A 26,622-nucleotide genomic window follows, 5' to 3' on the forward strand; every position below is an offset into this window, starting at 1 on the left:
TCAATAATGCCATGACATCTAGAATTCTATACAATCTCAGCCTTAAACTTCTAGTAACTTCTTCCCAATCTTGCATGCAGCATAAGCATCAGTTGTTACACATCCAATCTGGTCTTTTTCTGAGATCTTTTGCCATCCTATCAACTGGAACCACGCTAGAAGACCTGGTCTTAAACTGCACCAAGAGATTGCTGTCCCATCTAATACAAGGATTTACCAGGACATGAAAACTAAAAAATTACAACAATTAATTGTACGTTAGACTGCTAAAGAAATTAAAAATCTCACAAAATTATTACAGATGAGATTAACTTTTATTAATCAATCTACGTTATTATTATCACATTCTATTTAAATTTAATTGGCCTTAACAAATGTTTAAAGGAACCTTAACCGAATTTTATATATAAACCTCCATTTTTAATTGAATGAGCTAAAACAAGAAGACTTAAATAATTATATTTATGCATCCGATCATTCGACATAATGATTAGTATATACTTCCTCTTACTTGAAAAATTAAGTTAAGAGTATATTTTTTCTTTGATGTCAAAAACATTAATTATATATAAATCGAAATTGGTTATGTTTCTAGACTGTTGATTATGGCACGTTTGATTATTTAGAGAGCAAAGTGATTCAATTTACTTGAGAATTGGGATTATTATTATCTTATTATTAGCTAGAAAATGGAGGTGGACAGAGTACTGCCTAATCCCAAAAAAGGAAACTTTTATTTCTGTTTCATATGAGTAATTATATACAATCTTAGAACTCGTCGTTTTAAACCTTGGATTTGAATTGAAGTTTCAGGAACTGAGAAATTCTTTGCATTAATGTAAACAGTTGCTTTAGCAGTTACTTTAACTTGAAATTTCCAATTCTAAATACCTGACAAGAAATTGAAATGAGCATATTACATAACTTCGTATGTAAACAGATGAAGCATCTATCAGGTTTGGACAAATTATCCACCAGCCAAGAATTCATGCTTAAGAGACTAATGAGTAATGACATATGTGTGATCTAACCAGATCGCAGACTCAATCTCCCAATAGCTTCTTCCCAATCTTGTATGCAGCATGGGCATCAGCTGATGCACATTCAATCAGCTTTTGGGGGACATCTCCTGTCGTGGAATTATCAACCCGTAGTATGCTGGTGGGCCTTGCCTTAAATGGCACCAAAAGAAGTTGATGTGCCAAGCTTCTCACACCAAATGCACGAAGGCGAGGATGATGCAGTACCTCAGCTGCTAATTCACTTAGATCAACTACATTTCTAATTTCAAGCCTGTATTTCTCCCACAGCTTTTTAACATCTCCCTGTAAATGTACTCCAGCAAAAATTATATCCTTGTGAGTGAGGAACTGCCCGAGTTTTGAAATAAAGTAGGGGCGGTCAGTGCCTAGCTTTATCGGAAGACAGCCAAACTGATAGCACAATGTGAGTAAACTATCATTGCTACGTTGAGAAAGCCATTCTATGTCAAACCCAACAGCCATGTCCCCATATTCACACATTTTCTGCAGTAAGATGTCAAGGCAATGGCCTCTTCTGTCTCTTTCAGTGATCAATTCAGTCACTGCAAAGGTACCATCCAACATCAAAACCTCTGATCCCCCTTAACATTCTTATAGTAAAATGCGAACTGATAGAGGAAGAGAATTTTGGATTTGCACTGAGGCAGGACTATTTAATTTTCCTGAGAAACTGAAGAAATGATCCATTTCCTTCACTACTTATATGGAGTTAGTAACCCTTGGTATTCTTTCTAGGAACAAAATATCAGCATCCTCTTCTTGGAACTCTGGAATTTAAAACACCTGCTGCAATTAAGCAGCTCTCCATTTTAATGTTGGAGGTGTACATTGCTAAGGGACCCCAATTTTATCTCTGGAACTGGAAGCTCTTTCTTGAGAAACGTCCTAATTAATGAATGATTTTTTGGTGCTGCATGATCTAAAAAACACAATAAAGACAAACAGAAATGGGGAAAAACACAAGCCTTAAACAGGGAAGCCTGGTCAAATTAGATTTGTAACACTATCAACCAAAACCCAACAGAATTAATGAATTCATTCAATTTTCTCTAAATCACCTTGAGTTTTTTTTTTTTTCAACATTTTTTTTGGCTTTTTAAATGAACTCCTAGTAACTTCTTCCCAATCTTGTAGGCAGTATAAGCATCAGTTGTAGTTTTGCTCAAAGAACAAGTGACTCGAAAATTATAATCAAAATGTAGTTTAAGGAAAATGAAAATGCAAATTAAATATGCTTATAAAAAGAAATTTTGCCCTTGACAAAATGACAAAAATTCTTTACTTCTGACAAAATTAATAACAAGATTTTCTGCATTTGTTTCATGAATGCAACATTGTGCTAAAATAAGATTGAGTTATGACAGTAGGGGGCATGATTTTATTGAGTTGGGTATGTATTCTCAACATGAAAAGGCCAATAACTCCTCAGTAACTCAAAATTCATGTTAGTAACTCCTCAGTAATCATTGTGTAAGAGATTTTGGGATCATCTTCCAATATACAAATTGCAAATGTTAATGCACCTTTTGCATTAACTAGAAATCTCAAATCTGATTCCAAACAGAAACAGGAAATGAAGTTTATGATGAAAAAGAAGGACCAAAATTCTTTCAGATAATCACCCTTTAACCCCAAATTTTCACAATAGAAAAGGTTATTTAAAATCTATGTTCTCTTAATTTCATGGTCGTTTTTTCTAACTTCTTCACAATCTTGTGTGCAGCATAAGCATCACAGGATCAATATGTCTGCTCCTCCAGTGAGACCCTGTTGCCAACAAAATTAGACCATGACATGCCAGGGGACCTCAGCTTAAATGGCCCCTCAGACCTTCATATGCCAAGCCTCTGCCCTTACATGCGCCAAGGTGAGCTTGATGTCACCCTAAGCCTTGCATGCTCTTTATTTATTTTCCTACTAAATAGAGTAAAGAAAAGAAAAGAAGGAGCGAGAGGTAGAAGGATGCGGTTTTCACAAATAAAGCAAGGAAGAGATCAAGTAAATCAAGAAAACAAGGGCTACCCACCTATTCCTTTTGCAGAGAAAGCAGGAAAGCATCAACTCCACTGCCTAATAGCCTTCTCCCAACTTTGTACGCAGCATAAGCATCAGTAGCTGCAGACTCAACCAGGTCAAGACTAGGAAAACTGTCAGACCTAATCGTCCATATCAGTAAAGACCTTGATATAGAGGCCTTTCAACTGCTCAGGATTCATACATTAGGCCTTTCAACTTTATACTTTTTAAAGCTCTCACCCTTAGCCCTCAAGCCTTTGGTTTTGGCAACCAAAGCATTTTCTACAAGACTATCACTTCTAAAAGCTCTTCTCTGCTCTTGAGCTATAAAGCACTAATTAGCTCATTTGCAGAGATCTTGGTCAGATCTTTTCAATCTTCCAAAGAGGAGATTTTAGCCTTAAACTTCTCTGTCACCTCTTCCAACATTCTAAGCTAAGTTACAAGCCTCAACAACTTATCAATATAATCATGTATGTTTTCTTCTTCTCTCATTCTTAACAATTCAAATTGTCTAGAGAGATTTAGTACCTGCATTACTTTAGTGCGATCACTTCCTTGATACTCTTCCTTTAGGCTATCCCAAACCTGTTTTAGATCTTCAAAGTTCATGATCTTGGCAAATATAGCCTTAGATACTGCTAACTACAACCATATAAGTGCTATGTAATACTTTCCTACTTCTTCAGAATGTTATTTGATTTGAGCCAACGTGGGGTTGGCATGGCTCTACACTAGAACCTCTTTAGTCTCATCCATGTCCCAATGGTCAAATGACTTCAAGTATGATTTCATCTTTACAACCCAAAATTGATAGTTAATTCCATTAAAATCAGGTGTTGAAGTACTGAAGCCTACAGTTACCATGATTAAACTGTAAAGAATTCACAGGTCCTTCACGACTAACTGCTCTGATATCATATTGGTTTTCTCAAAAAATAAAGAAAATAACAAAGTTATTTAAAATTTGGAGAAAACAGTAAATGAAAAAGTCTGCTCATTCTTATTTCATTTCAGTTATTTATACAACAATTTGAAAATTCAAATAACAAGTCTAAATCTGACCTCGTAAACCAAAAACTAATAAAGAAATTGGATCACATGAACTCAATCACTGCATTGACTTCTATGCAAGCTTAACAACTGATAACAAAATTTGCTAAGCTTGAAGAAAACAAAACGACATCCTTACAATGCATATTGCCACAACACTATTAAAAGACTTGACTAAATGACACTAGTCTAAGCGTTTAAGTAATAATAATAAATTTACTAAACAAAAACGAACGAAATAAAATGTTTTATAGCCCTAGAATTTGAGAAAAGAAGAATGACTGTGTTTTGCTTCATCTAACTACCTTCTTTAGCCAAGCTCAACTGCTTCCACCTTTGACCTCACACCATATTACTGATTATTTCAACAAAGGCGCTAAACGTAAAAGAAAATTGGAAGAAGAAAGAATTTAAACAAACTTAAATGGTAAATTTGTCCGTTTTTATTTTGCACTCATAATGCAAGCAAAACTCAAGTAACTCTTTAGCCATTATAATGACAAAACTTATCATCCTACAAGTTTGTTAACTTAAATTTAATTTCCTCCAATAAATCAAAAATATATAATTTGAAAAAAATTTATAATATTTTCTATATTTTTATTTATTGCTATCAACTATATAAACCAATTTAATAATTTTATCAAGTATTCCATTTCTTTTGAATATATAGTATAAATTTATAGCATATTTCACAACTCATAAGTTGCCCATGTCATAAATGAAAATGTCATGTAAAAACATATAAATGAAATTTTCATGTAAAAGTAGAAAATACAATTATTGCTTACAAATTTTCTTATTTGACCAAATAAAAAAAGTAAAGAAAAATATTTGCTCAAGCCCAACTACTTGGCCTAAAATTTTCCCAAATAGGCCTAGTACAATGGCTGGTACAAGGCGAGGTTGGCCAGACAACCCAATCCCTTCCTCAAGGTCAGCTTCAGTACTTCCCATTCCCTCAACGGCCATATCCACTAAGCTTTTGCTTAGTCCAAAACTCATTCAGGCCAAGCCTACTTAATAAACTATAGCCTTCACAGCATCTTCCCCCTAATGATGAAATGATTGACGAAAGTGGTGGCTTAGGCATAAAGCCATGTGGGGGGCAACTAATCTTTGAACCCCAAATTGGTTTATAAAAATGTAAACAAATATTCGTCAAAAAGATGTACAAAAAAAATCAAAGCACTTTCCATGCATGCCAATGTGAGAATGTCCCTAACAAATAATGGGGATTTTGAGTACATTTTTTTTTCTAAGGAAACTGCCCTTTGCATTATTAGCTTTTCATATATTAAAGAAAAGAAAAAAAAAAGAGCGAAAGGTAGAAGGATGCGGTTGTCCACAAATAAAGACAACAAGTAAAGCATGAGATCAAGTAAATCAAGGAAACAAGGGCCACCACATCTACTCCTTTTTGCAGGAAAGCATCAACTCTCAGTGCCTAACAGCCTTCTCCCAACTTTGTATGTAGCATAAGCATCAGTAGCTGCAGATTCAACCTGCTCAAGACTCGGAAAACTATCAGACCTAATCGCCCATATTGACAGTAAAGACCTTGATGGCGGAATGTCAATGGACAGAACCTTACTAGCCAATTCCCTTACACCGTAGGCACTAAGCTGAGGCTGACCAAGAACTTTAGCAGACAATTCGCTGAGATCCACCGCGTTTCGAATTATTATCCCATATTCCTCTCTCAGGTTTTGTAAGTCTTCTTTCATTCGAATCCCAGCAAACATGATATCTTTAACAGCAAAAAATCGTTTTAGAGAGTCAGAAGCAGAGTTTTCAAGCCTAATGAGCACGCAACCGAATCCTGAGCACAGCTTCAGTAGGCCAACGCGGGGTCTGTATTCAGTTCTGAAAACTCCAAGTTTGATCTCTTTCATGCACCACTCTGTGTCAAGCCCGATAACCATATCTCCATTTTCAACCGCATATTCCAATAGTAGATAAATATAAGGGAGTGAATCCTCACAAGGTACCAGCTCAGTCACCACTGGGGTGCCATCGCTCATTGGGAAAACCAGTGACATTTTTGGTGGGCACGGGCACGACATAGTTGAGGAAGAGATATCACCAAGGAAGAGGATAAAGAAATGATCGGGAGGGATTAGCTAAAAGCAATAGTCAATAAATTAAAAAGCTTTCCAAATTGATCCTAGCTAAATGGTTGTTGTGCAACAACGAATGTGCACAACTGCACTAGGCTGTGAGGGGTGGGAACAAATAACCCCATCCTGCTAAGTGTTCAAGTCTTAATCTGACGTACGAATATACGAGATTTGGCTGCAATCCCACGCAAGGCTTGCCTTTCTGATAGTGAAGTTAGGGGCCCGTCCTGCTGCAATCCCACGCGAGGCTTTACTTTCTGATAGTGAATTTTGGGGAAGGAGGTTCAAATTATAAATTTTATCTATTTTTATTTTTATATAATTTATTATTAATTATAAATTTTATATCATATAAAATTATTTTTTATATTTTTAAAAATTTATTTTAAATAAATAAAAAATAAAGTTAATTTTTTTCATTGTAAATAAAAAAATTTACTATTAACACAAAGTTATTTATTAAATACTCATGATAATTTTAACTAAAATTCAAATATATAAAAATTGTTTTATTAGATAACTTATTTGTACAAAAAAACTTATAAAAATAAATTTATTAAATAAATTTAACTTAATTTTAAAACTTATTATTTTTTATAAAAATTTCATAATAACTTTTAAATTTTAAAAAACCAAACTGAACAGGCTCTTATTACTATATATCAAAAGTTTAAAAGCTTGATGATACAGCATATAGTGGGTTTCGTTCTCCATTTGCAAGGCTTTAGCTCTGTTGTGTTTTTGTTGTTGATTTTCTAATTCAGCTCTGTTGTGCTTTTGATTTGGTTAGGTTTAAGTTTTGTTTTTAATGTAGTGCTTGCTATATAGCTATTGGAAAAGGGTTGGATTTTTTTTGTTCTTGTTTCTACCATGTTAGTTCTTTGCATTTTTTTCAGTTTTTCAAAAGAAAAAAAATTTTAAATTTTTTTATTTTTTATCAAATATTAAATTTTATTAAATATGAAAATAATACAGAGTATTGTATTCACAAATCTCATTTTAAAATTTTATTAAATTTTAAGTTTTTTTTCAAATATTAAATTTTATTAAATATTAAATTAAATTTTATTAAGTTTTGAAAAGAAATATGAATAGATCTTTTTAAAAAAGTATTTATGTCATAAAATATTTATGTAGTATTAGGTATAATATAATATTTTGAAACAAGAGGGATTAAAGTATTTTTTAAAGTGTTTTTAATAGTTTTTTTTTGATTTTACTCAAAATTTGACAGACTCAATCTATTTACTTATTATTAATTAAAATACTTAAAATATATATTAATAATTTTAAATATATTTTATAATATAATAATATCACAAATCTAATTGAAAAAATGTTATCTAACACTCGATTTGAGAACTACCCATCATTTACAAGTAATTGATCAAATTCAAATTTATGGACATTAGACAGATTTCTTATTCTAAATTCAAATTTTTTATCTTAAAATTGTTCAATTGCAGTTTACAAGAAAATAATGTTAAAGTTTAACCTTAATCAAATCATGCTCATACACATAAAACAAAATCTTTAGATTAAATTTGTGTGATATCAAATCAAAATAATATATATAAATTAAAACATAAATAAATATTAAATATATTACAATATTCTTCTTGAACAAGAATAATATAACTCATATTTTGTGATAATAATCCAATTTTAATTTATTATCATCTTAATTTTTGGATAGTCAGAAACAGCTATGTAACTAATACGTGGGTCTATATCAAATTGTCAACATTAAAGCAATATTTTTGTAAACTATTATCATCTAATAACTTCAATTTTTTATTGTTAAATAGAAAACCAAACATACTTTCATATATCTTAAATTGATCTAATATATATAAAAAGTAATTAATTTTAAATTATTTTTAAGAGATTTTATTATTTCGTTATCAACATTCTCATCAAATTATATTTCTTTCTACGAATGATACATGTATCACCAAATTTAGATTTTATATTTATTTTTTTAAAAAGAAACCATTATTTATGTCAATCCATCTTCTCTATATTTTTCAAACAAAAGAAAGAAAAGTTTTTAATTGCTGAGAATGAGTAGATTGTAGAAATTAAGAAGTGCTAAAAAATTGATATTTATTAAGAAGTGGGAGAATGTCATTTTATTAATTATTTTTGACTTTTACATATTTTTAAGAATTAATAAAGATAAAAAGTAAGAGAAAATAGATGTTTATTAAATAATATTGAATAAGTAAATATTTTATTAATTATTTTAATTTTTATATATTTTTAATATAATTATTATAAAATTAAGTGACTTGCCCAATTTAGAATCTAAAGTCTTGACGTTTTTCCCAGCCCAATTCTGCAATCCTCGTAAACATTTTTTCAAATTTTGCGGCAAAACTCAATTACGTACTTCTATAGCCATTATAACAAAACTTATCACATTATTTTCAACTCTTACAAGTTATTTTAACTCTAATTTAATTTCCTCCAATAATTCAAAAATATATATAATTTCAAAAAAAATTATAATATTATATATACATTTATATATTCTTATCAATGATATTAATGATACAAACCAATTTAATAATTTTACCAAGTAATGTGTTTCACACCTTTTAAATATATAGCATAAGTTCATGGCATATTTCACAACTCACTAGTTGTGCATGTCATGTAAGAAATGAAAATGTCATGTAAAAGCATATAAATGAAATTTTCATGTAAAAGTGGAAAATACAATTATTGCCTACTAATTTTCTTACTTGACCAAATAAAAAAATAAAAAAAATATTTACTCTCGAACCCCAATGAATTGGCCTAATATTTTTCTAAACAGGCCTACAACAAAGGCTGGTGAAAGGGGAGGTCGGCCCCTCCCACAAGGGCCACATCCACCAAGCTTAGCTTAGTCCAAAATTCATCCGGGCCAAGTCAGCCTTCACAGTTCCTTCCCTCTAATGGTGAAATGATTGAGGAAAGTGGTGGCTTTAGGCATAAAGCCATGTGGGGCACCTAATCTTTGAACCCCAAATTGGTTTATCAAAATGTAAACAAATATTCATCAAAAAGATATACAAAAAAAAAAAACATTGAAGCACTTTCCATGCATGCCAATGTGAGAATGTCCCTACCCAATAATGGGGATTTTGAGTACATTTTTTTTATTAAGGAAACTGCCCTTTGCACATGGCCTCCAGCCCTCTCCACCCTCACTTATGGCTTGCATTATTACCCTTTCATATATTAACTCAAATTATTAATAATTTTCCCTCTCATATTGGATTCTTATCTTCTTTGTTTAAAAAAAATTATAATAATTGCTAGAAGCCAGATGGGTGCATGTGCATATCAAAAAATGGGCTATAAATTTTTTTTTTGTTTGAGAAAGGAATGGTGTTTGGTGAACAAAGACAATGGTTTTTTAGGTCATCAATGGGAGAACATTTCACTATTGGGACCCACCACCTTCCTCTTTCTCTCTCTGTCTGTCATAGAAAGTTCCAAGTTGTCTATTGTTTTCTTCATTTTTTTTTTCTTTTTTAGAAAATTATCAACTCTATAACATGAAGAGATGCTTTTCTGCTAAATCAGCCATGTTTTGATGCAAGAATAAGAACACTAAATTTTCTTTTTAAATTTGATTTTGCACATACACAGGTGTCTGTTCATGCACAAGAAGATGACAGCAATGTCAATCAGACAATTCCTCATAACAGTTCACCTTATATGCCAAAAGAGACTCAATGTGCTTCATTTTTGTCAAGTTTTGGCAACATTTATCTCAAAAATAAATCAGTTATAAGGTTGATAGCTTTTCAGGAACCCATTGGCAAATGGGACACCTCAGTTAAAAAATATTCCCAAGCCTGTAAGGGAAAAAGAATTTGTTATGTCCTTTGGATAGATTATTATACTGTTATAATTATGGTATAATGATGATAATGATTGTTGGCTTTGCCTAAAGCATTTTTGTTATAGCATTGGCATGAGGTTAAGTAGTTAAAAGAGAAAAACTCAACCAGGTAAATATGCCATGCAGCAAACAGTATATAGTTAATTACAATAATCTCTTCAATATTCAATCAGTTCTAGGCTTTTAATTTCCCTGCCAGAAGATTAAGATGTCATAGAATTTGTCAGAAAAAGAAAAAGTAAGTTGGGTTGCTGGTTTAAATGACTATTTGTATGAATCTTTTTGTCTGGAGTAAGACAGTAAAGTGAGTAAGTTTATAAGGTATATGACAAGAAGAGTGAGCTGATCAAGCTTGTTCCCTGCATTTAAACACAAAAATTACTTGGTGTTGCAGTTTGAGGAGTTTTAGATTTCCATCTTGAAATAAGAAAGAATTTAAGAGGAAAGAAAGAAAGAATTACCAGTTTATCACCCACTTGGGTTGACTATGATAAATAATTTAAGAAGAAATCATAATCAACAATCACTGGAAACACATTCCCACCATGTTTTAGTGTCTTGGAGATTTGTAATAAGTCCAAAGCTTTACAGTCATTAAGTGCAGATAATTAGCTGGTGTCAATCCCAAGAACCCACGAACAGATATTAAATTAATCAAACCCTCACTAATTGGTTATTACTAGCTAACAAGCTTTAATTATTCTCTTTATGATCTCTTATATATTAACCTTCTTGGTCACCCTCTAGCTCCTTTGTTCCACCATGGCCAAAAATGTTTTACTTTTAGGAGGAGCAAACTCTCAGAAGAGAAGCAAAATGAAATCCCACTTGCTGTTCTTCTACTGTTACATTGGTCTCTCCCTTGTTTTTGCTAAGGGAGCTAAGATAATACCAGTTCCAAATGGTGAAGCATCTACCTTACTGTTGATGAAAGGTAGTTTTATTGATGCATCGGATATGCTCAAAGATTGGAAGCTGCCAAGCAATGTGGCTGAAACCAGATCAGCTCATTGTAACTGGACAGGAGTTTGGTGCAACTCCAGAGGCCTTGTAGAGAAACTTGATCTTTCCAATATGAATCTCAGTGGCATTGTATCTGACCATGTTCAAGGTTTGCGCAGCCTCTCTGTCCTCAACCTCTGCAATAACGGGTTCGATACATCATTGCCGAAATCGTTTGCCAATCTCACTTCATTGAAGGGCATTGATGTAAGCCAAAACAACTTCATCGGCGGCTTCCCAAAAGGTCTTGGAATGGCCTCGGGATTGACTTATGTCAATGCATCAAGCAACAATTTCTCAGGCTCTCTCCCAGAGGATCTTGGCAATGCAACTTCACTTGAAAGCTTAGATTTCAGAGGGAATTTCTTCGAGGGTACGATTCCTACCTCTTTCAAGAATCTGCAGAAACTGAAGTTTCTTGGCCTTTCAGGCAACAATCTGACAGGAAAACTTCCAGGAGAGCTCGGACAGCTTTCTTCTTTAGAAACCATCATTCTTGGTTACAATGAGTTCGAAGGAGAAATACCAGAGGAATTTGGCAATCTCACCAATCTTCAGTACCTTGATTTGGCAGTCGGCACTCTCAGTGCCCAGATTCCGCCTGCTTTGGGTAGGCTAAAACAACTAACTACAGTTTATTTGTATAAAAATAATTTCACAGGAAGGATTCCATCGGAGCTTGGCAACATTACTTCACTAGTGTTCTTGGATCTTTCTGACAACCAGATTTCAGGAGAGATACCAGCAGAGATAGCAGAGTTGAATAATTTGCAGCTGTTGAACTTGATGCGCAATCAGTTGAATGGTCCAGTTCCCGTTAAGCTTGGAGAATTGACCAAACTGGAGGTACTTGAGCTATGGAAAAATTCTTTGACAGGTTCTCTGCCAATGAATCTTGGAAGAAACTCACCCTTACAGTGGTTAGATGTATCATCAAATTCATTATCTGGTGAGATTCCACCAGGTTTATGTGATTCAGGGAATCTCACTAAGCTAATCCTCTTCAACAACTCCTTTTCTGGTCCAATCCCAGTAGGTCTCTCAACATGTAAGTCACTGGTTCGTGTTCGAGTGCAAAACAATCTGATTTCTGGGACTATTCCTATTGGTTTCGGAAGTCTCCCTATACTTCAACGTCTGGAACTGGCAAAAAACAATCTCACAGGCCAAATTCCAGACGATATAGCTTTGTCAACATCTCTTTCTTTCATTGATGTTTCTTGGAACCACCTTGAATCAACCCTCTCTTCCAGCATCATTTCCCTTCCTAATCTCCAAACATTCATTGTCTCCCACAACAACTTGGCAGGGAAATTTCCGGATCAGTTTCAAGACTATCCATCATTATCTGTACTTGATCTCTCAAGCAACCATTTCTCTGGAGAAATTCCAGAGAGTATAGCTTCTTGTGAAAAGCTGGTCAATCTAAACCTTAGAAACAACCAGTTCACTGAAAAAATCCCAAAAGCACTTGCAACAATGCCCACGTTAGCCATGCTTGACTTGTCAAATAATTCTCTAGTTGGCTTGATACCAGAGAATTTTGGAACCTCACCGGCCTTGGAAATGCTTAACTTGTCATACAATAAGCTTGAAGGTCCAGTCCCATCTAATGGTTTGTTGATGACCATAAATCCTAATGACCTGGCTGGCAATGCTGGTCTTTGTGGTGGCGTACTCCCTCCATGCTCTCAGAGTCCCATACAAACACCAGGGCGGCCAAGGAACATGCACATCAAACACATCGCTGCTGGATTTATCATCGGAGCTTTGGTAATATTATCTGTTGCCATAGCATTTTTTACTGGAAGATGGCTATATCAAAGATGGTACTTATATAACAGCTTCTTCGGTGACAAGTTCAAAAAGAGTAACAAAGAATGGCCTTGGAGACTGGTTGCATTTCAAAGGCTCAGTTTTACAAGTAGTGACATACTGCCCTGCATAAAGGAATCAAACATCATTGGCATGGGAGGAACTGGTATAGTTTACAAGGCTGAAGTCCATCGTCCACGAGCAGTTGTGGCAGTTAAGAAGCTGTGGAGATCAGAGACCGACATTGAGAGCAGTGATGATCTATTTGGAGAAGTGAGTCTCCTGGGAAGACTTAGGCACAGAAACATTGTAAGGTTAATGGGATATGTTCATAATGAAGCCGATGTGTTGATGGTATATGAGTACATGCCGAATGGGAATCTTGGGACAGCTCTGCACGGTAAACAAGCAGGGAAGCTGTTGGTTGACTGGGTTTCAAGATATAACATAGCAGTTGGTGTTGCGCAAGGGCTGAATTATCTCCACCATGACTGCCACCCCCCAATCATCCACCGGGATATTAAGTCCAACAACATTCTGCTTGATGCAAATCTTGAGGCAAGAATTGCAGATTTCGGGCTGGCAAGAATGATGATTCATAAGAATGAAACCGTTTCAATGGTAGCTGGATCATATGGATATATTGCTCCTGGTATGTTTCAAATCTATGAATTTTTTTATCAAAGCTTTTTCTTTCCATTTTTTGCCATGGCAAGAAACTATTTTCTAATGTTTTGTTCTACTGTTTCCTCTGACAGAATACGGGTACACTCTGAAGGTTGATGAGAAGACTGACATCTATAGCTTTGGTGTAGTTCTTTTAGAGCTTCTAACTGGGAAAATGCCATTAGATCCTTCATTTGGAGAATCCATCGATATAGTTGAGTGGACTCGAATGAAGGTTAAGAAAAGAAGGGGGTTAGAAGAAGTACTAGATCCGACCATAGCCGGTCAGTGCAAGCATGTCCAAGAAGAGATGCAACTTGTCCTCAGGATTGCACTTCTTTGTACTGCAAAACTCCCCAAGGACCGACCATCCATGAGAGACATCATTACAATGCTTGGAGAGGCAAAGCCACGAAGGAAAAGTGTTTGTCAAGACAATTCTAGCAAAGAGAGGCCTATCTTTAGCACCTCACCAGTTATAGGTCTTCTATAGTTTCTTTTTTTCCCTTTCAGGCTAATGGTTTCTCTAATTTCTTGTTTATGTAAATTTTCTTGAATAGCCTGCTGTTTCTTGAATAGCCTGCTGTTTCTTGAATAGCCTGCTGTTTATGTAAATGTTCATATAAAATCACATATCCTAAAGAATAAAAGCATCTTTAACCTTTCGCACTCTACATATAAACTTTATACCAGATAATATTTCAATCCCTCTGCCTCCCGAGACTGCAAACCGATTGCATCCCGTTTACGAATACTTGTATATAAATGTAAACTGTAGTCAATGAGATCTTGTAATAAGACTTCCAATTGATACTTACATGATATATAAGTACTAAAGCTGCAGGTGTCACATTTGATATCTATCTTCTAGTATCTTGGGTCCTGCCATTAGTTAATAAATCAACAGCAACAAGTGAAACTTTTGGGAAATAAAGAAACGAATTGAGGAACAGAAGGTTAACACAGCATTCTAGCGCTTGTCCCAGACACAATAAACCTACATCTGCAATCATCAAAACTTCGGCCATAAAAAATGAAAAACACTATCTTTCAGAGATTTGAAGTTCCTCGAGTGATTCCCTTGTGAACAAAGGATTGAAGATTTTACTCCTTTGCTATCATATCCAAGAAGATGACCCTTGAGAGTTGAAAACTGCATAATTAGTGTAAACACAACTATATGTGAAGCATAACATATTCCTTAAATATGTTTCATCTTACTGAAAAGTGTTATGGAAACAAATTGCTGAATGATCACCAACCTTAAATAACAGTAAAACAGAAAAACGGTGGAGAAGGAAAAATATGGCACCTCTTCTCAACCCAAGGAAAGATTACCCCCTGTACAACTACTTGCATATCCTGTGCTCAAAAGGATGAATATTTGCACTCTTCACCTTTCAAGGTATGAATGCAAGAGCAGCAAATTCTTTTAATCCTAAGCTGCAACATCTAAAAAGGTAGTTTCTGATGCACTCCCTTCATCAAGAAAGCTGCTAGACAATGGCTGGAAAATATAACACAGAAAGACTCAGTCCTTAACCAACATAACCCACTTAATCAAGAAACACTATTTGTATTTGGCATCAATAGCATTCCAATCAGAAAGCAGCAGAAAGTTTCAATCGCAATAAAAACATTATACCACCAAGAACATAGTACTACATGAAAAAATGTTTAGTTATACCTCTCTATAATCAACTCGTGATAAGAAAAAAGGCTCTTTCTCTCGAAGCCCCCCATTCTCATGAAGGATTCTCTCCAAATCCTGCAAAAACAATGGAGAGTCAATCATGACACTAACAGCAGTAGACTTCATTTGTATTTTCTGGAAAATGTAATGACACAATAAAAGTCAATCACAATGGTAGGTTCAATTCTTTAAGATATTCTAGACTTTCACTAGAGTGAGTTGAAGAAACCCACCAAGCAAAAAGTTTGCACCATGGTATTCAGTGCAGGGGTACCATATTGTTTATTTCAACACATTTGCAAGCCAACATAGAAAAGGGGTAAAAGAACACCATAAATACCTCCACAATTTCAATTGTCAACTGCTTGGCCATTCTAAATTCTCAAACTCTGACATGGCAACATATTTGACCGGGGTGGCACTTCAACAGATCACTTAATCTAATCATCCTAACATTCCCTTACATTTCAAAGTTCCTTATAAGTTTATAAATGTGTAATTATAAGTGGAGACCAACCAAATTCAGAAGAATTCTAGGATAGTTAATTCATTTAAATAATTTAAACTAACAAGCTTTACCTTTCCAGTCAAGATTTCAAACTCAAGCAACTCTTCCACAATCTTTTCAAGAACTCGTCGGTTTTTCTTAAGCATTTCCTTTGCCTTTTGATATGCTAAATCATAAATCTACACAAATAACAAGCAACTGTTATAGAGATTCAGTAGCCAATGTCATAGTAATTATAGTAATTTGACCTCTGAAAGTTCTATCAGGAATCATACACAAAAAGGAATTAAATATACACTGTATCAACTTTGTGAGATACCTTTTCGACTTTAGTTGCCATCTCAAACTCATGATTGTTTCCCATGCTCAAAGCTGTAACCTATAGCAATGAAGGAAAATTCCAACATGAACAATCTATTCTGGACAAAAAGGGATTATATATTACTAAAGCAACCAGAACAGCAAGCTCATAATCAGTTGCTACTAATAAAGTGTAACTCTTTAAGCTTTAAATGGGTTAACATGCAGTAAGGATTAACAATATGGACAAAAATTCAAATGCTATCAGAAAGCAACACAGCCACTGTACGTATGTACATCGATGATCTCTGAGGTATTTTAGCATGTATCAAAATAAAATATTAGTCCAGAATTTCAATATGATCCAGGTGAGATTGTTTCAACATTTTGTTTAATAAAGAAAAGAAAGTACCGCATTACTACTATAGTAAATCGCAGGACTGTCATCAGGCCCCCATCCATACTGAATCACCATCCTTGTAGCTATCTGTTGCAAGTTTCACATAAGTAACCCAGCATCAAATAGTTAAATGAAAATGATTTCAAGTTCTCCTAAGCCTTAACAAAGTTTATACACTAGTATATGAAACGGTAAGAATATATCAACCTCCTGAGCCTGCTTTAGTTCTGATGCAGAAAGAAAATTTTCTTCTCCAAAAGGAAGTAGCAGTTGTGCTGCAATATGTGACCCAAAGCAGAACACAAGCTTCTTTTCAAGGTAAGACCTTGATTCAGCATTGGCATACATGGACCCTTCATTGCTTGCCTTAGTAATCTTTGTACACCCAATTCCCTGAAGAATGGGAAACAGTGAATTAGTTTTCCTATATTCATCCTTCTCTAAAACAGGTTGACTACAGACTTTTGCTGCCGTTAAAATATGGAAGAGTTATATATTCACATATTTTGCATACTAAAAGCACTACAACTGCAATAAATACTAAAGAGTTCGAAGGAAAAGATGAGCTGACAAATCATTGCAACCAACAACAAACAATATAAAGTAACTAGCCATGCCTCATACAGCCTTCTTGTGATTCACTGACTCCTGACCCATCTTTATTGCACCAAATCATCTCACACATACAGAATAAATAACCATTATAAATACGGCCTTAACAATAGCATTTCAATTTTTCGATGGCATCACCGTCTTACTCTCAAAGAAGAATGATGCTTTGTTTATCATGTGTGATTCAATTTGGCCATGTCACATACAGCATATAAACATATTAGCACTTGGATTTTCCCTGTGACCATTTTCTATCATCGACCTAAATAATGAAAGCCCCTACAATGGATGCAAAACTAAAATAAAATGGAGGCAGGGAATATGGTTTGACACCAATATTACACATTTAGCAAACTACATTAGGATGTATAGTCATTGTTATAACATAATGCCGATATAGATTTTACAAAAATGACAGGGAAAAACATTTTTCATCGCAGCTAGATAACAAGAATTAACAAACTATAAAACAAGCAAAAACCAACATGATAGAAGTACCAGCATCATTAGTTTACTCCAAATACCAAAATAAAGCAGTTACAGCCCACCTGCGGGTTTCAGGTTTGGATTAAGCATCAAAGCACAAAAGTTACACCATAGCCCCAGACTTCTTAAAGATAAATAACACTAAACATACTTCAGGAATGTAATCCAAAGATATGAAAATTGCTAACCTCCCATGAGCAAGGCTCAAGCCATAGATTATCCACAACATCAAAATTTGGTAGAAGTAGTGCGATGAGACCACGACCAGCGGCCCAAACAGCATGCGGGAACTTAGTCTCCCTTGTCCACTGCAAATCATCAGACTGACAATAATCAAACTATTTTTTTTTTTTTTGGGTACAAGCGTTGATCAAACTTTTATCATGGACAAAAGCAAGCCAAAATCTTCTACATCATTCTGAGTAGAGCAATACAAAAGATTAATAGAAGATTCATCACTTAAAACTATCAAACATACCATTCATATAAGGCATCAATATATGATTACAAGCTATGTCATACACATTTGTCAGCACATAGAAAATTCAACAGCAACTAAAACCTTGCACTTCAATTAATCATCACGTTTCATTCATTACACACTTTATTAGGATTCATAAATTTTGAGATCCTCAGACTAGCACCTAAAATTTTCTTTCAAGACAAAAAAGAAACTAACAGCAAACTATTAAGAAGACATGATGTATAGCGATGGAGTTGAATATTTAAAATAACAAGCAAGATAGTTACTGACATCAAGGGGAGGATTTAGGAGTTCTATTCCATTGCTTATCTGACCATATGGCTCCATCAGATCAACCACATTCTGCAGATCCTCTTTGGTCAATGTTAGTCCAAGATGATTCACCAGCCTTTTACTAACTTGCTTGACAATTTTGGTATTCCGCACCCATTTTGGGACCAAGCCACTGAAAGTCTGTAAAAGCAGTAAGATTTAAACCTATATCATTTACTTTAAATCATTTTTAAAAAAAAGCAGTATTTACCACCATTTAATATAGATTATTTATAAAATTCAAATGGGAAACAGGTAAACTATCAAGGAAGAAAAACTGATACTTCGAATTTCAGGAAGAATAATACAGGTCCATTTATGAGATTATTATGGACCTGGCAAAGCACTAACATCCATATCTAATTCCCAACATAACTGGCTGTGGTCCTTGTAAGAGAATCATTATAGAGGCTGAATTTCTAATGATACACAGTGACCATAAAATCATTATTTGAGTCATTTCTTACCGCAAACCAACTACAGTAGCTCATAAGTTCATCCGTATCAAGAAACTTGCTCCTAAATGCACTACCTTCCAAGGCCACAGGAACAAGTTTAAGTTCTATAGGCCGCAAAAGAGCAGTCTTCTCAGCAACCTAATGAAATAGAAGGATCATGAATCAAAAGTATAATAGTAGATAGTCAAGACTTAAATGCAAAATGAAAACCTATTAACAAGAACTAAAATTCAGCAAGCAAACAAAATGCAGACACGAGAGAAAGACAGGAGATCAGTAAGCAATGAAGGTTAAAAAATTCATTTTAAAAAAGTTAGTAGCAATTAGCCAATTGAGAAGCAAAAGGTAATATGAAGTATTATAAGAATATACGATAAAACACGTGCATCTGCTCACAAATAGATCTTACGAGAAGAAGGTTAAAATGACCTTTTTCCAGTCTACCAGATCTATAAGCTCCTCATCCATGGTTTCTTTTGCAGCAATCCGTAGTATCTTCTCCCTTTCTGCTTGAGTTGGCCTTTGAAGACGAAATACTCTATCCATACGACCAGGCCGTTGTAAGGCCTCATCAATTTGCTTGATATTTCTAGTGGTAGCCATCAAAACAACCCCATCTTGTTTCTCAAACCTGCAAAAAGGTCAACGTTCATTAGCAAAATAAAAACATGACAACCTTTTCACTGGTGTTAATAATGGTCCATGACTCTACATGATAGTGAAATTACATAAACAAGAAAAACTTTAAAAAAATAAAAAAATCAGTTCCAAAAGGCGAGGACACATGATTATAAAAGCAGGCAGCTGGGCCAATTATTAGAAAGCTTCCAAGAGAAGTGAAGAACTTTAGTAAATGCAGGCAACCAGGCCTTTAAGTTATGCATTGTTGTCTATCTTTTGGAACGCACTGGTAGGCTACTGGAATCCCCAGTCAGTTATCATGAGCAAGTAATATATCTCATGAAGAAATCTTAATCAATGCATATAGAGGACTTTCAGAGCCTTTGAACCACATGAATAAAAGCGAAACTTATAATTACCCATCAAGTTCCACAAGAAGTTGATTGATGAAGGCCTCATGGTCCTGCTTTTTTGTGTGAATAAACTTTCCACGGACACCAGCAAAGAGGTCAAAATCCTCTACAAATATAATTACGGGTGCCTAGAGAAGTCATTTCACAAATCAGCAAATATTGGACAATGTATGATTAAAAAATTTGTAAAGTCCTTTAAAGGATACCAAATTATAAACACCACAACTAAAACGTTAGTCTAAAAGAAAAAAAAAATGTTTTGTCAAGAACCAACAGTCTATTAGTAAGACAACTACTATGGTGATAGATTAAGGATGCAAAAGAAAGTTTCTCTACATCTTTAAGACATTAATAAAAATGGTATAAAACTAGAAAGCTAAAAAATTTATAGAAAACAAATTCACAAAAACAAAATCATATTGATTTCAAATACATAAGTAAATGGTTTGGTCACGACCAAGAAGGCCCGATGAATAACAAGGTGCAAAAAAATTGCATGACTAAAGTAGCAGGGAAAATTTTGAATGTAAAAGCATGAGCTCAAATTAAGTGGAATAGAGCACAACATAGCGTTTAGCAAGTTGATCCAACTTTAGCGAAGAAACAGATGCAGACCCAAGGAAGAAAGGAAACAAAACGAACTATGAAAAAAGGAGCATCCTATCATATTTATTACTTACAAGTTCTCAATAGAGAAAAAATATAGAAGAATGTAGAACAGCATAATTATATGACTTTTGTATCGTACACCCACATTTCAACCTGGATGGTTGGAACTAGAACCTGAGCTGTATTATACTTTCCAATACAAAATTATTTAATTTCAAGCAATTAAAAGAGCAAAATCTGAAATCAACAGTGAGGCTCATAGAGGACTACCAAATCCCTCGCTGTCTGAAAAAGTTCCCTAACATTTGATGCACTTTGGCCAACCCACAGCCCAGCCTCCAATTGTTGCGCTTCAACATTGACAACTGGTACCCTAGCCTCGGCAGCTATGGCTAGCGCTAGAGATGTCTTTCCTGTTCCTCTCTCTCCAACTATAAGAACTCCCTGCAATATAACAACAAATTAGCCCTTATCTTGGCCATGCCAAATGAGATGTAGATATCTTTTTCTTATACTTAAAGATCTGTTAAAGTGCAAAGCTTAATTTTACATTCTAATCTTAACAAGTGTTACTGTTCAAATGCACCCTCTTTACAGTTGAATAATACAAACTGTTTCAAATCTCATTATCAGCCTCAGCACAACTATATAGTATAGGACAGATATTAGATTCATGCCATGCATCACGGGGAATTCTTGCTGTCTAATTGATACTCTTTCATAAAACGTGAGAGAATGCTGAAACCATTAAGTATAAGCAGACACAGCAAATGACTGTGCGATCAGCACCACTGCACAAAAGCCCACCATTACAAAAATTTACAACACGAGAATAAAGTGATATTTCACAGTTTATTGGTTGTAACAATCTCATGAAACCCAAAGAACCCTACAAAGCAGGACTGAACCACAATAACATCATCATCATCCTCCCCTTCCTGTGGAGACAAGATAGCATGATGCCACTGGGTAACAAGCCCAGTGGAAATCAAGATCATGGTTCTCATTGCGATGTTCATCATTCCTCTCCTATTTGCTCTTCCATATATTAAAACCATAATTTCATTTTTAAGCATCAAACACAAAAGAAAAAAGGTAAACAAATGTCCAAACTCCAAAATGATACATAAAATACAGATGTAATAAGATTAAATATAGCATCATATGTATCTTTTTCAGAATAACCTACCCTAGGTGCACGGGCACCCATTTCTTGGAATGCACCAGGATTCTGTAAAAAGGCAACTACTTCATTGATTTCCTCTCTCATGGACTCAATGCTAGCAAAATCCTTCAAGGGGATTGGAGGATTTTTTACCCTCTGCATGCCAACGACAAATCTTTAAAATAATATCATAGAAAACTTCAATTGTTAAATACAAAAAATCTTTTGAGTGTCAGGTACAAACCTTCATTCCGTCAAAAGCAGTTCTTATGGGATCAATGCCAGCCTTTTTCTTACGTTTGATCTTCCTCAGCCTATAATTAAAATAGCCTTTCTGCAAGGTAGAATACAAAACAATTTTGTATCCAGTCAGCTGCACCTCAAAGTTGAAATGTAGAGAAGGTCTATGCCTAAACAAAGCCACAAGAAAACCTATAGCAAAACCATTATATGTAACTTACACTCTTAAAAAGCTACAGATATAACAATAAAAAATACGCAAGTTTAGAAAACCAAAATTTAAAAAATTAAAAAGGGAAGAAAATAATACCACTCTCCGCAATTTTCTTATGTTTGGATCTTTTCGTATAGGTCCATAACCAAGAACTTTTGGCACTTTTCTTCTGAGGAAGCGGAACACATGAAATAAAATAAATCCGTATATAGTGCTTCTAATGAGAAACCAAAGAAACCATTTTAAGTCATCTGTCTTTCTGGACTTGAAATTCATTTCTGCTTCAGACTGCCATTTTAGGTACCATGTGGAGGCGACAGTTTGACCTATTTCCTCTGGCCATGCCATCCCCAACTGCATTCTCACCTGTAACCATGGCAACCATAAAACTTGTTTCGAAACATAAGCAATAAACAAATAACTGGCATCTGGAACAGCACGAATGCACAAACAGAATTCATACCGGGTAAGGAACGATAAATTCAATGAGTGGGAACACAATCACCATCATTATGTCATCATTTATATTTCTAATTTTCTGATAAACCCAATCTTTTCCATATGATACAAATTTTGTCTTCCATAACCCAGTTAAGCCTTGATGAGCCAGCCTTATTGTCAAGAGAAACTGCTGACGAAAATCCAACTCTGACAAAGGGATATACATCAATTGAACAGCAGTTGGGATACCACAAGCAAGCATTTTCATGTATAGCCCATCAAACCCTCCAAAATTCTCATATAGCATGTCAAATTCCTGGCGTCAAAAGAAGAGGACAAAAGAAACCCTTAAATAAGAAGCATAGCAACGCAGCTCATGTAGTCAATAGAAAGGCTTTTACACTCACGTAACCTTGATGTCAACAAAATATTCCTTGTCATCCCCTTTCAACGCAATATACATCATAGCCCAGTCATGCCTAATTCGAGCATGCTCTACTAACTTCTTAGACACAGCGTAAGGAACAGCCATGGGATCCATTTCCCACCTGCTTCTCTCTTCATTGTACCAAGTCTTTGCAACCACTCTATCTCGATCCAAGAGAATGCGTTCCTGCAATAAACTTTTTCTATATTAGTAACAATATAAACCACCAGATAGAAGCTTTATGAATAAAGCCATGCAAATATCTTGTGGTTAACCATATTAACCAACTAATCGCTTTTCTTAATCAATAAGAAAATAGTCTCATGAAAATAGGTCTTCTTCTTTTGGATAAGTGAAAAATAAGTCTAATGATATCTGAAGATTAATTATACATCTTCCACATCAATGGCCTTTATGATCTGAAGGAAGGATGAAATAATAAAATGTTATAATAGTAAGATAAGCATCCTCCCCATATGAGTTTCTGTAATGTGTAAAATTCAAAAACACCTCCATAAAAAGAGCTTCCTGTCAAGGAAAATGCTACCTGTCTTTGAGCTACATAATGTTTGCCAAACTCGGCATCTTCCAACAAGCGTCTTTTTAGATCTACTTTAGCTTCTTCACGCCACTTCTTCCATCCATGATACAAATGGAGACTAATGGCTTTAGGAACAACAACCTCCTTATCTCCAAACGTCCACTTCAATTCAGCTTCCGGAAATCCTTTCACAACTTCATCCTCAGGAGTTTTTACAACAAAACGCCTTTCGCTACCAAATTTTTTCATCCTTCTTCTTATGCGAGACTCCAGGTTCCTCTGCATCTCCCTAGAATCTTTAAGACATTGTCTTATACGTAAAGCAAAGTCCACAGAATCTTCATTAAAGAATGGTCCAAGATCTTCAACCTCCACAACACTAGGCAAAATCATCTGTTCAAAGTGTTTTCGTTGTGCTGCTTCCAGTTCATCTCGAATTTCAGACCTTGAAAGATTTGTAATAGAGCCTCTCAGGGTGCTGCAACCACAAACCCCAATGCTTAAATAAGAAGATGATGTTTCATCTAACAAAATCATTTTCAAAAATGAAAATTACATTTCAAAAATAAGGGGAGAAAATCTCTGGGAGAAACTCATATACTCATGTAAGATTATGTAACCAGCTAGAAAGACTAAACCTTCCAACCAGTCCATCTATTTAAGTCAGCATCAAGACCAAGTATGTCAAAAATGTTGAAAGTTAAAATTAGAAATTATCTACATCGTCAAAGTTAAAATTGTTTGCCGCTATCAATATCGCATCTCAGAGATTAGAAGTGAGTTTACACATTTAAGAAAAACAAATGAACGCAAGGCAGAAAGTCACGTCTTTAACAAGCAAGTCAAACTAAAAAATAAATAGAATAACGACAATGCTATTTGGTATTTGCCAGAGAAAGAAAAGACACAGTTAGAGAACCAAATATTGCACTTAGACTAGGTAATGGGATATTTTGAAGAATGCAAAGTCTAGTCCACAAAAAGAAGAATGAAGAAAGGGTGAATAAAAGAAACAAGGTGATAAACGATAAAAACAGATAATGTCATAGCATGCCACAAATATGGATTACTGCACACCAAATTTCTAAAAAATTTACTCGCGCACATTCAATTCAGATCAAACTCCAATAAACCAAAATTTAAACACATAAAGATAAACTAACATCACATAATGTTTTACCCCTGAAAATGCTCCTTCCGCCTCATTTCGCTATTAAATCTTTGCACCAACTCCTCACATTCCCTCTCAATAAAACAAAGCTCCCTCACACCGATACTCAATGCGGTTGTCTCTCTCCTCAAAATCTCATCCTCAATCTCTCCAATTCTCTCCCACATCCCACTATACTCCTCCTCCATTCTCTCCAATCCCTCTTCCAACTTATCCACTCTATCCTTCCCCTTCCCTTTCCCCCCTCTCCCACCGACCACCTTCCCCTTCTCTCTCCCCACTTTCACCGCTTGATCCACAATCTCCTCAGCCCTTTTCTCTAACTCCTCTTTCTCCCTCTTCAGCTCCCTTAATTCCATATACAAGCCCCTCATTATCTCCCCTTGCAACTCCTCTTTCTTCACTCTCACAGCTTTTAACACTTCTCCAACTTCCTTAACATCACCATTTCCATTTCTAACCTCCTCTACCTTCCTCAACAACCCAGAAACCACCTCCAATAACTTTCTCGTATAATCCGAAAACTCATGCTCATCTTTCCTGAAAGTCCCTTCCTTTTCTTCTTCTTTCCCCTTCACTGTCACTTTTTCTACTACTGCAGCCATTGCCACACCTTTAAACTCCCCATTTGGACTCAAATTTGATAGCCCAACAGCAAAACAAAGCAAAGTAAAAGCTAAATTCTTAACTAAGGATTGAAATGAAAAATAACCAGACGAGATTTTGGCTTCTTTTTCCATATCCTCCCTTCTGGGTAGTATCAAATTCTGATGTTTTACAGGTTTGGAGCTGTGGGGAGTTCCTCGGAAGGCAAACGCATCAAACTTTAGCTTAATGGGGAGGGTTTTGAGGGGTTTTTTGGTAAATTTATGGGTTCTGATAAGGTGCCTTGTTCTGAAATTGGGTGGAGAGATTTGAGAGAGGCATGGTGAAGTGAATATGGAGTCCATTGGGAGGGTGAAGATTGATGAAGCTAAGGAGAGGGTGTAATTGATAAGATGGTCGAAATATTGGGGTTCATTTTGAAATGTTGGGAAAAGTTAGAGATTAGTTTTCTAAAAAAATAAAAAGTAGAAGCCTGCAACAATGAGGGAGAAGAAGAGAGTTAAAGAGATAGAGAGGTTTTATGGAGGGATTGACGAGGGAGAAAGAAGAAAAACCGGATAAACCAATCTGGTTTTCTTATTTGTTCGGTTTGGCCTGAACCGGGTTCGTGATTAGACCTTTTTGACTTTGTTTTGAAAATGTGGGCTTTGGGCCATGGCCCAGATCCAGCTACGTTGGAAAATAATGAAAATTCTTCGTTTGGATTACGAATATAACAAATTGGTAATTTGTTTGCTATTTTATATTATATATAATATAATATATCAATTTATGTCTATCTACAAGTTCTGATGCATTTATAACTTTTAATATGTGAAAAAAGGTGTTTTTTCATCATATTTATAATTTAAATTATCATTATTTATTATATTTTTCATTATAATTATAAATTAATAAAAAAATTAAATCATGTTTTTATTAAAAAATAATTTATTTAGTTCAGAAGATTTTATTCCTTATATATTTTTGAGTTGTAGCCATATAAAAAAAACTAGAAGTGAATACAAATATTATTGCATGTAAGTAGGCACATGCATCATTTCTTTATGATACAAATAGTGTGTCACAATACATATCAATTTATAAAGTCTTTTTATTCTGTTGTAATTAATTCTTATAATTTTGTCTTATGAAGCTTTACAAATTAAAAATAATGCGAACATTTAAATATTTTATCTCAATTTAGTATATAATTGATCATGATCTTCTTTTATGATGAAAAGATTCATAGTAAATCATAGTCTCTTTTTGGGGTTGAAAGATTCTCTTTTATTTTAAGAAAGATATATTGTTCTTAGTAACACATCG

At 34.7% G+C, this 26,622-nt stretch overlaps 4 protein-coding genes across 8 annotated transcripts; 1 reads left to right on the forward strand and 3 right to left on the reverse strand.

Moving 5' to 3' along the window:
* Positions 1 to 1,043: 1,043 nt before the first annotated feature.
* LOC110414916 (protein RISC-INTERACTING CLEARING 3'-5' EXORIBONUCLEASE 1-like) lies at positions 1,044 to 1,505 on the reverse strand. The gene has a single exon (XM_021426313.1). It carries the CDS (start codon positions 1,503 to 1,505, stop codon positions 1,044 to 1,046), a length of 462 nt encoding a protein of 153 aa, XP_021281988.1.
* Positions 1,506 to 4,958: 3,453 nt separating this feature from the next.
* LOC110415723 (protein RISC-INTERACTING CLEARING 3'-5' EXORIBONUCLEASE 1-like) lies at positions 4,959 to 6,304 on the reverse strand. The gene has a single exon (XM_021427425.2). The coding sequence runs from the start codon at positions 6,176 to 6,178 to the stop codon at positions 5,546 to 5,548; it is 633 nt and encodes a 210-aa protein (XP_021283100.1). The 5' UTR covers positions 6,179 to 6,304; the 3' UTR covers positions 4,959 to 5,545.
* A 4,497-nt stretch (positions 6,305 to 10,801) lies between these two features.
* LOC110414846 (Leucine-rich receptor-like protein kinase family protein) lies at positions 10,802 to 14,116 on the forward strand. Its single transcript, XM_021426257.2, has 2 exons — positions 10,802 to 13,599; positions 13,706 to 14,116. Exons 1-2 carry the CDS (start codon positions 10,893 to 10,895, stop codon positions 14,104 to 14,106), a joined length of 3,108 nt encoding a protein of 1,035 aa, XP_021281932.1. The 5' UTR covers positions 10,802 to 10,892; the 3' UTR covers positions 14,107 to 14,116.
* A 260-nt stretch (positions 14,117 to 14,376) lies between these two features.
* EMB2458 (FtsH extracellular protease family) lies at positions 14,377 to 25,835 on the reverse strand. Of its 5 annotated transcripts, none has more exons than XR_002445061.2 (20): positions 24,718 to 25,835; positions 23,544 to 24,015; positions 22,982 to 23,182; positions 22,592 to 22,885; positions 22,225 to 22,494; positions 21,919 to 22,008; positions 21,699 to 21,830; positions 20,780 to 20,953; positions 19,907 to 20,028; positions 19,296 to 19,497; positions 18,876 to 19,004; positions 18,367 to 18,549; positions 17,801 to 17,920; positions 16,722 to 16,907; positions 16,527 to 16,601; positions 16,134 to 16,193; positions 15,886 to 15,993; positions 15,301 to 15,381; positions 14,926 to 15,120; positions 14,377 to 14,751 (listed from the first exon to the last, which is right to left on the reverse strand). XR_002445061.2 is itself a non-coding variant. In XM_021426256.2 (19 exons), the coding sequence occupies exons 1-19, from the start codon at positions 25,656 to 25,658 to the stop codon at positions 15,052 to 15,054; spliced, it is 3,909 nt and encodes a 1,302-aa protein (XP_021281931.1). In that variant the 5' UTR covers positions 25,659 to 25,835; the 3' UTR covers positions 14,809 to 15,051. The 5 variants fall into 5 exon arrangements, 1 of the variants encoding a protein (XP_021281931.1); XR_002445060.2 differs by having other exon boundaries at positions 14,377 to 14,766; XR_002445058.2 differs by having other exon boundaries at positions 14,876 to 15,120.
* Between the last annotated feature and the right edge of the window lie 787 nt (positions 25,836 to 26,622).

Source organism: Theobroma umbraticum, unplaced genomic scaffold (assembly GCF_002168275.2).
Source record: "Theobroma umbraticum cultivar Fairchild unplaced genomic scaffold, ASM216827v3 scaffold_147.0, whole genome shotgun sequence".
NCBI classification, from domain to species: Eukaryota; Viridiplantae; Streptophyta; class Magnoliopsida; order Malvales; family Malvaceae; genus Theobroma; species Theobroma umbraticum.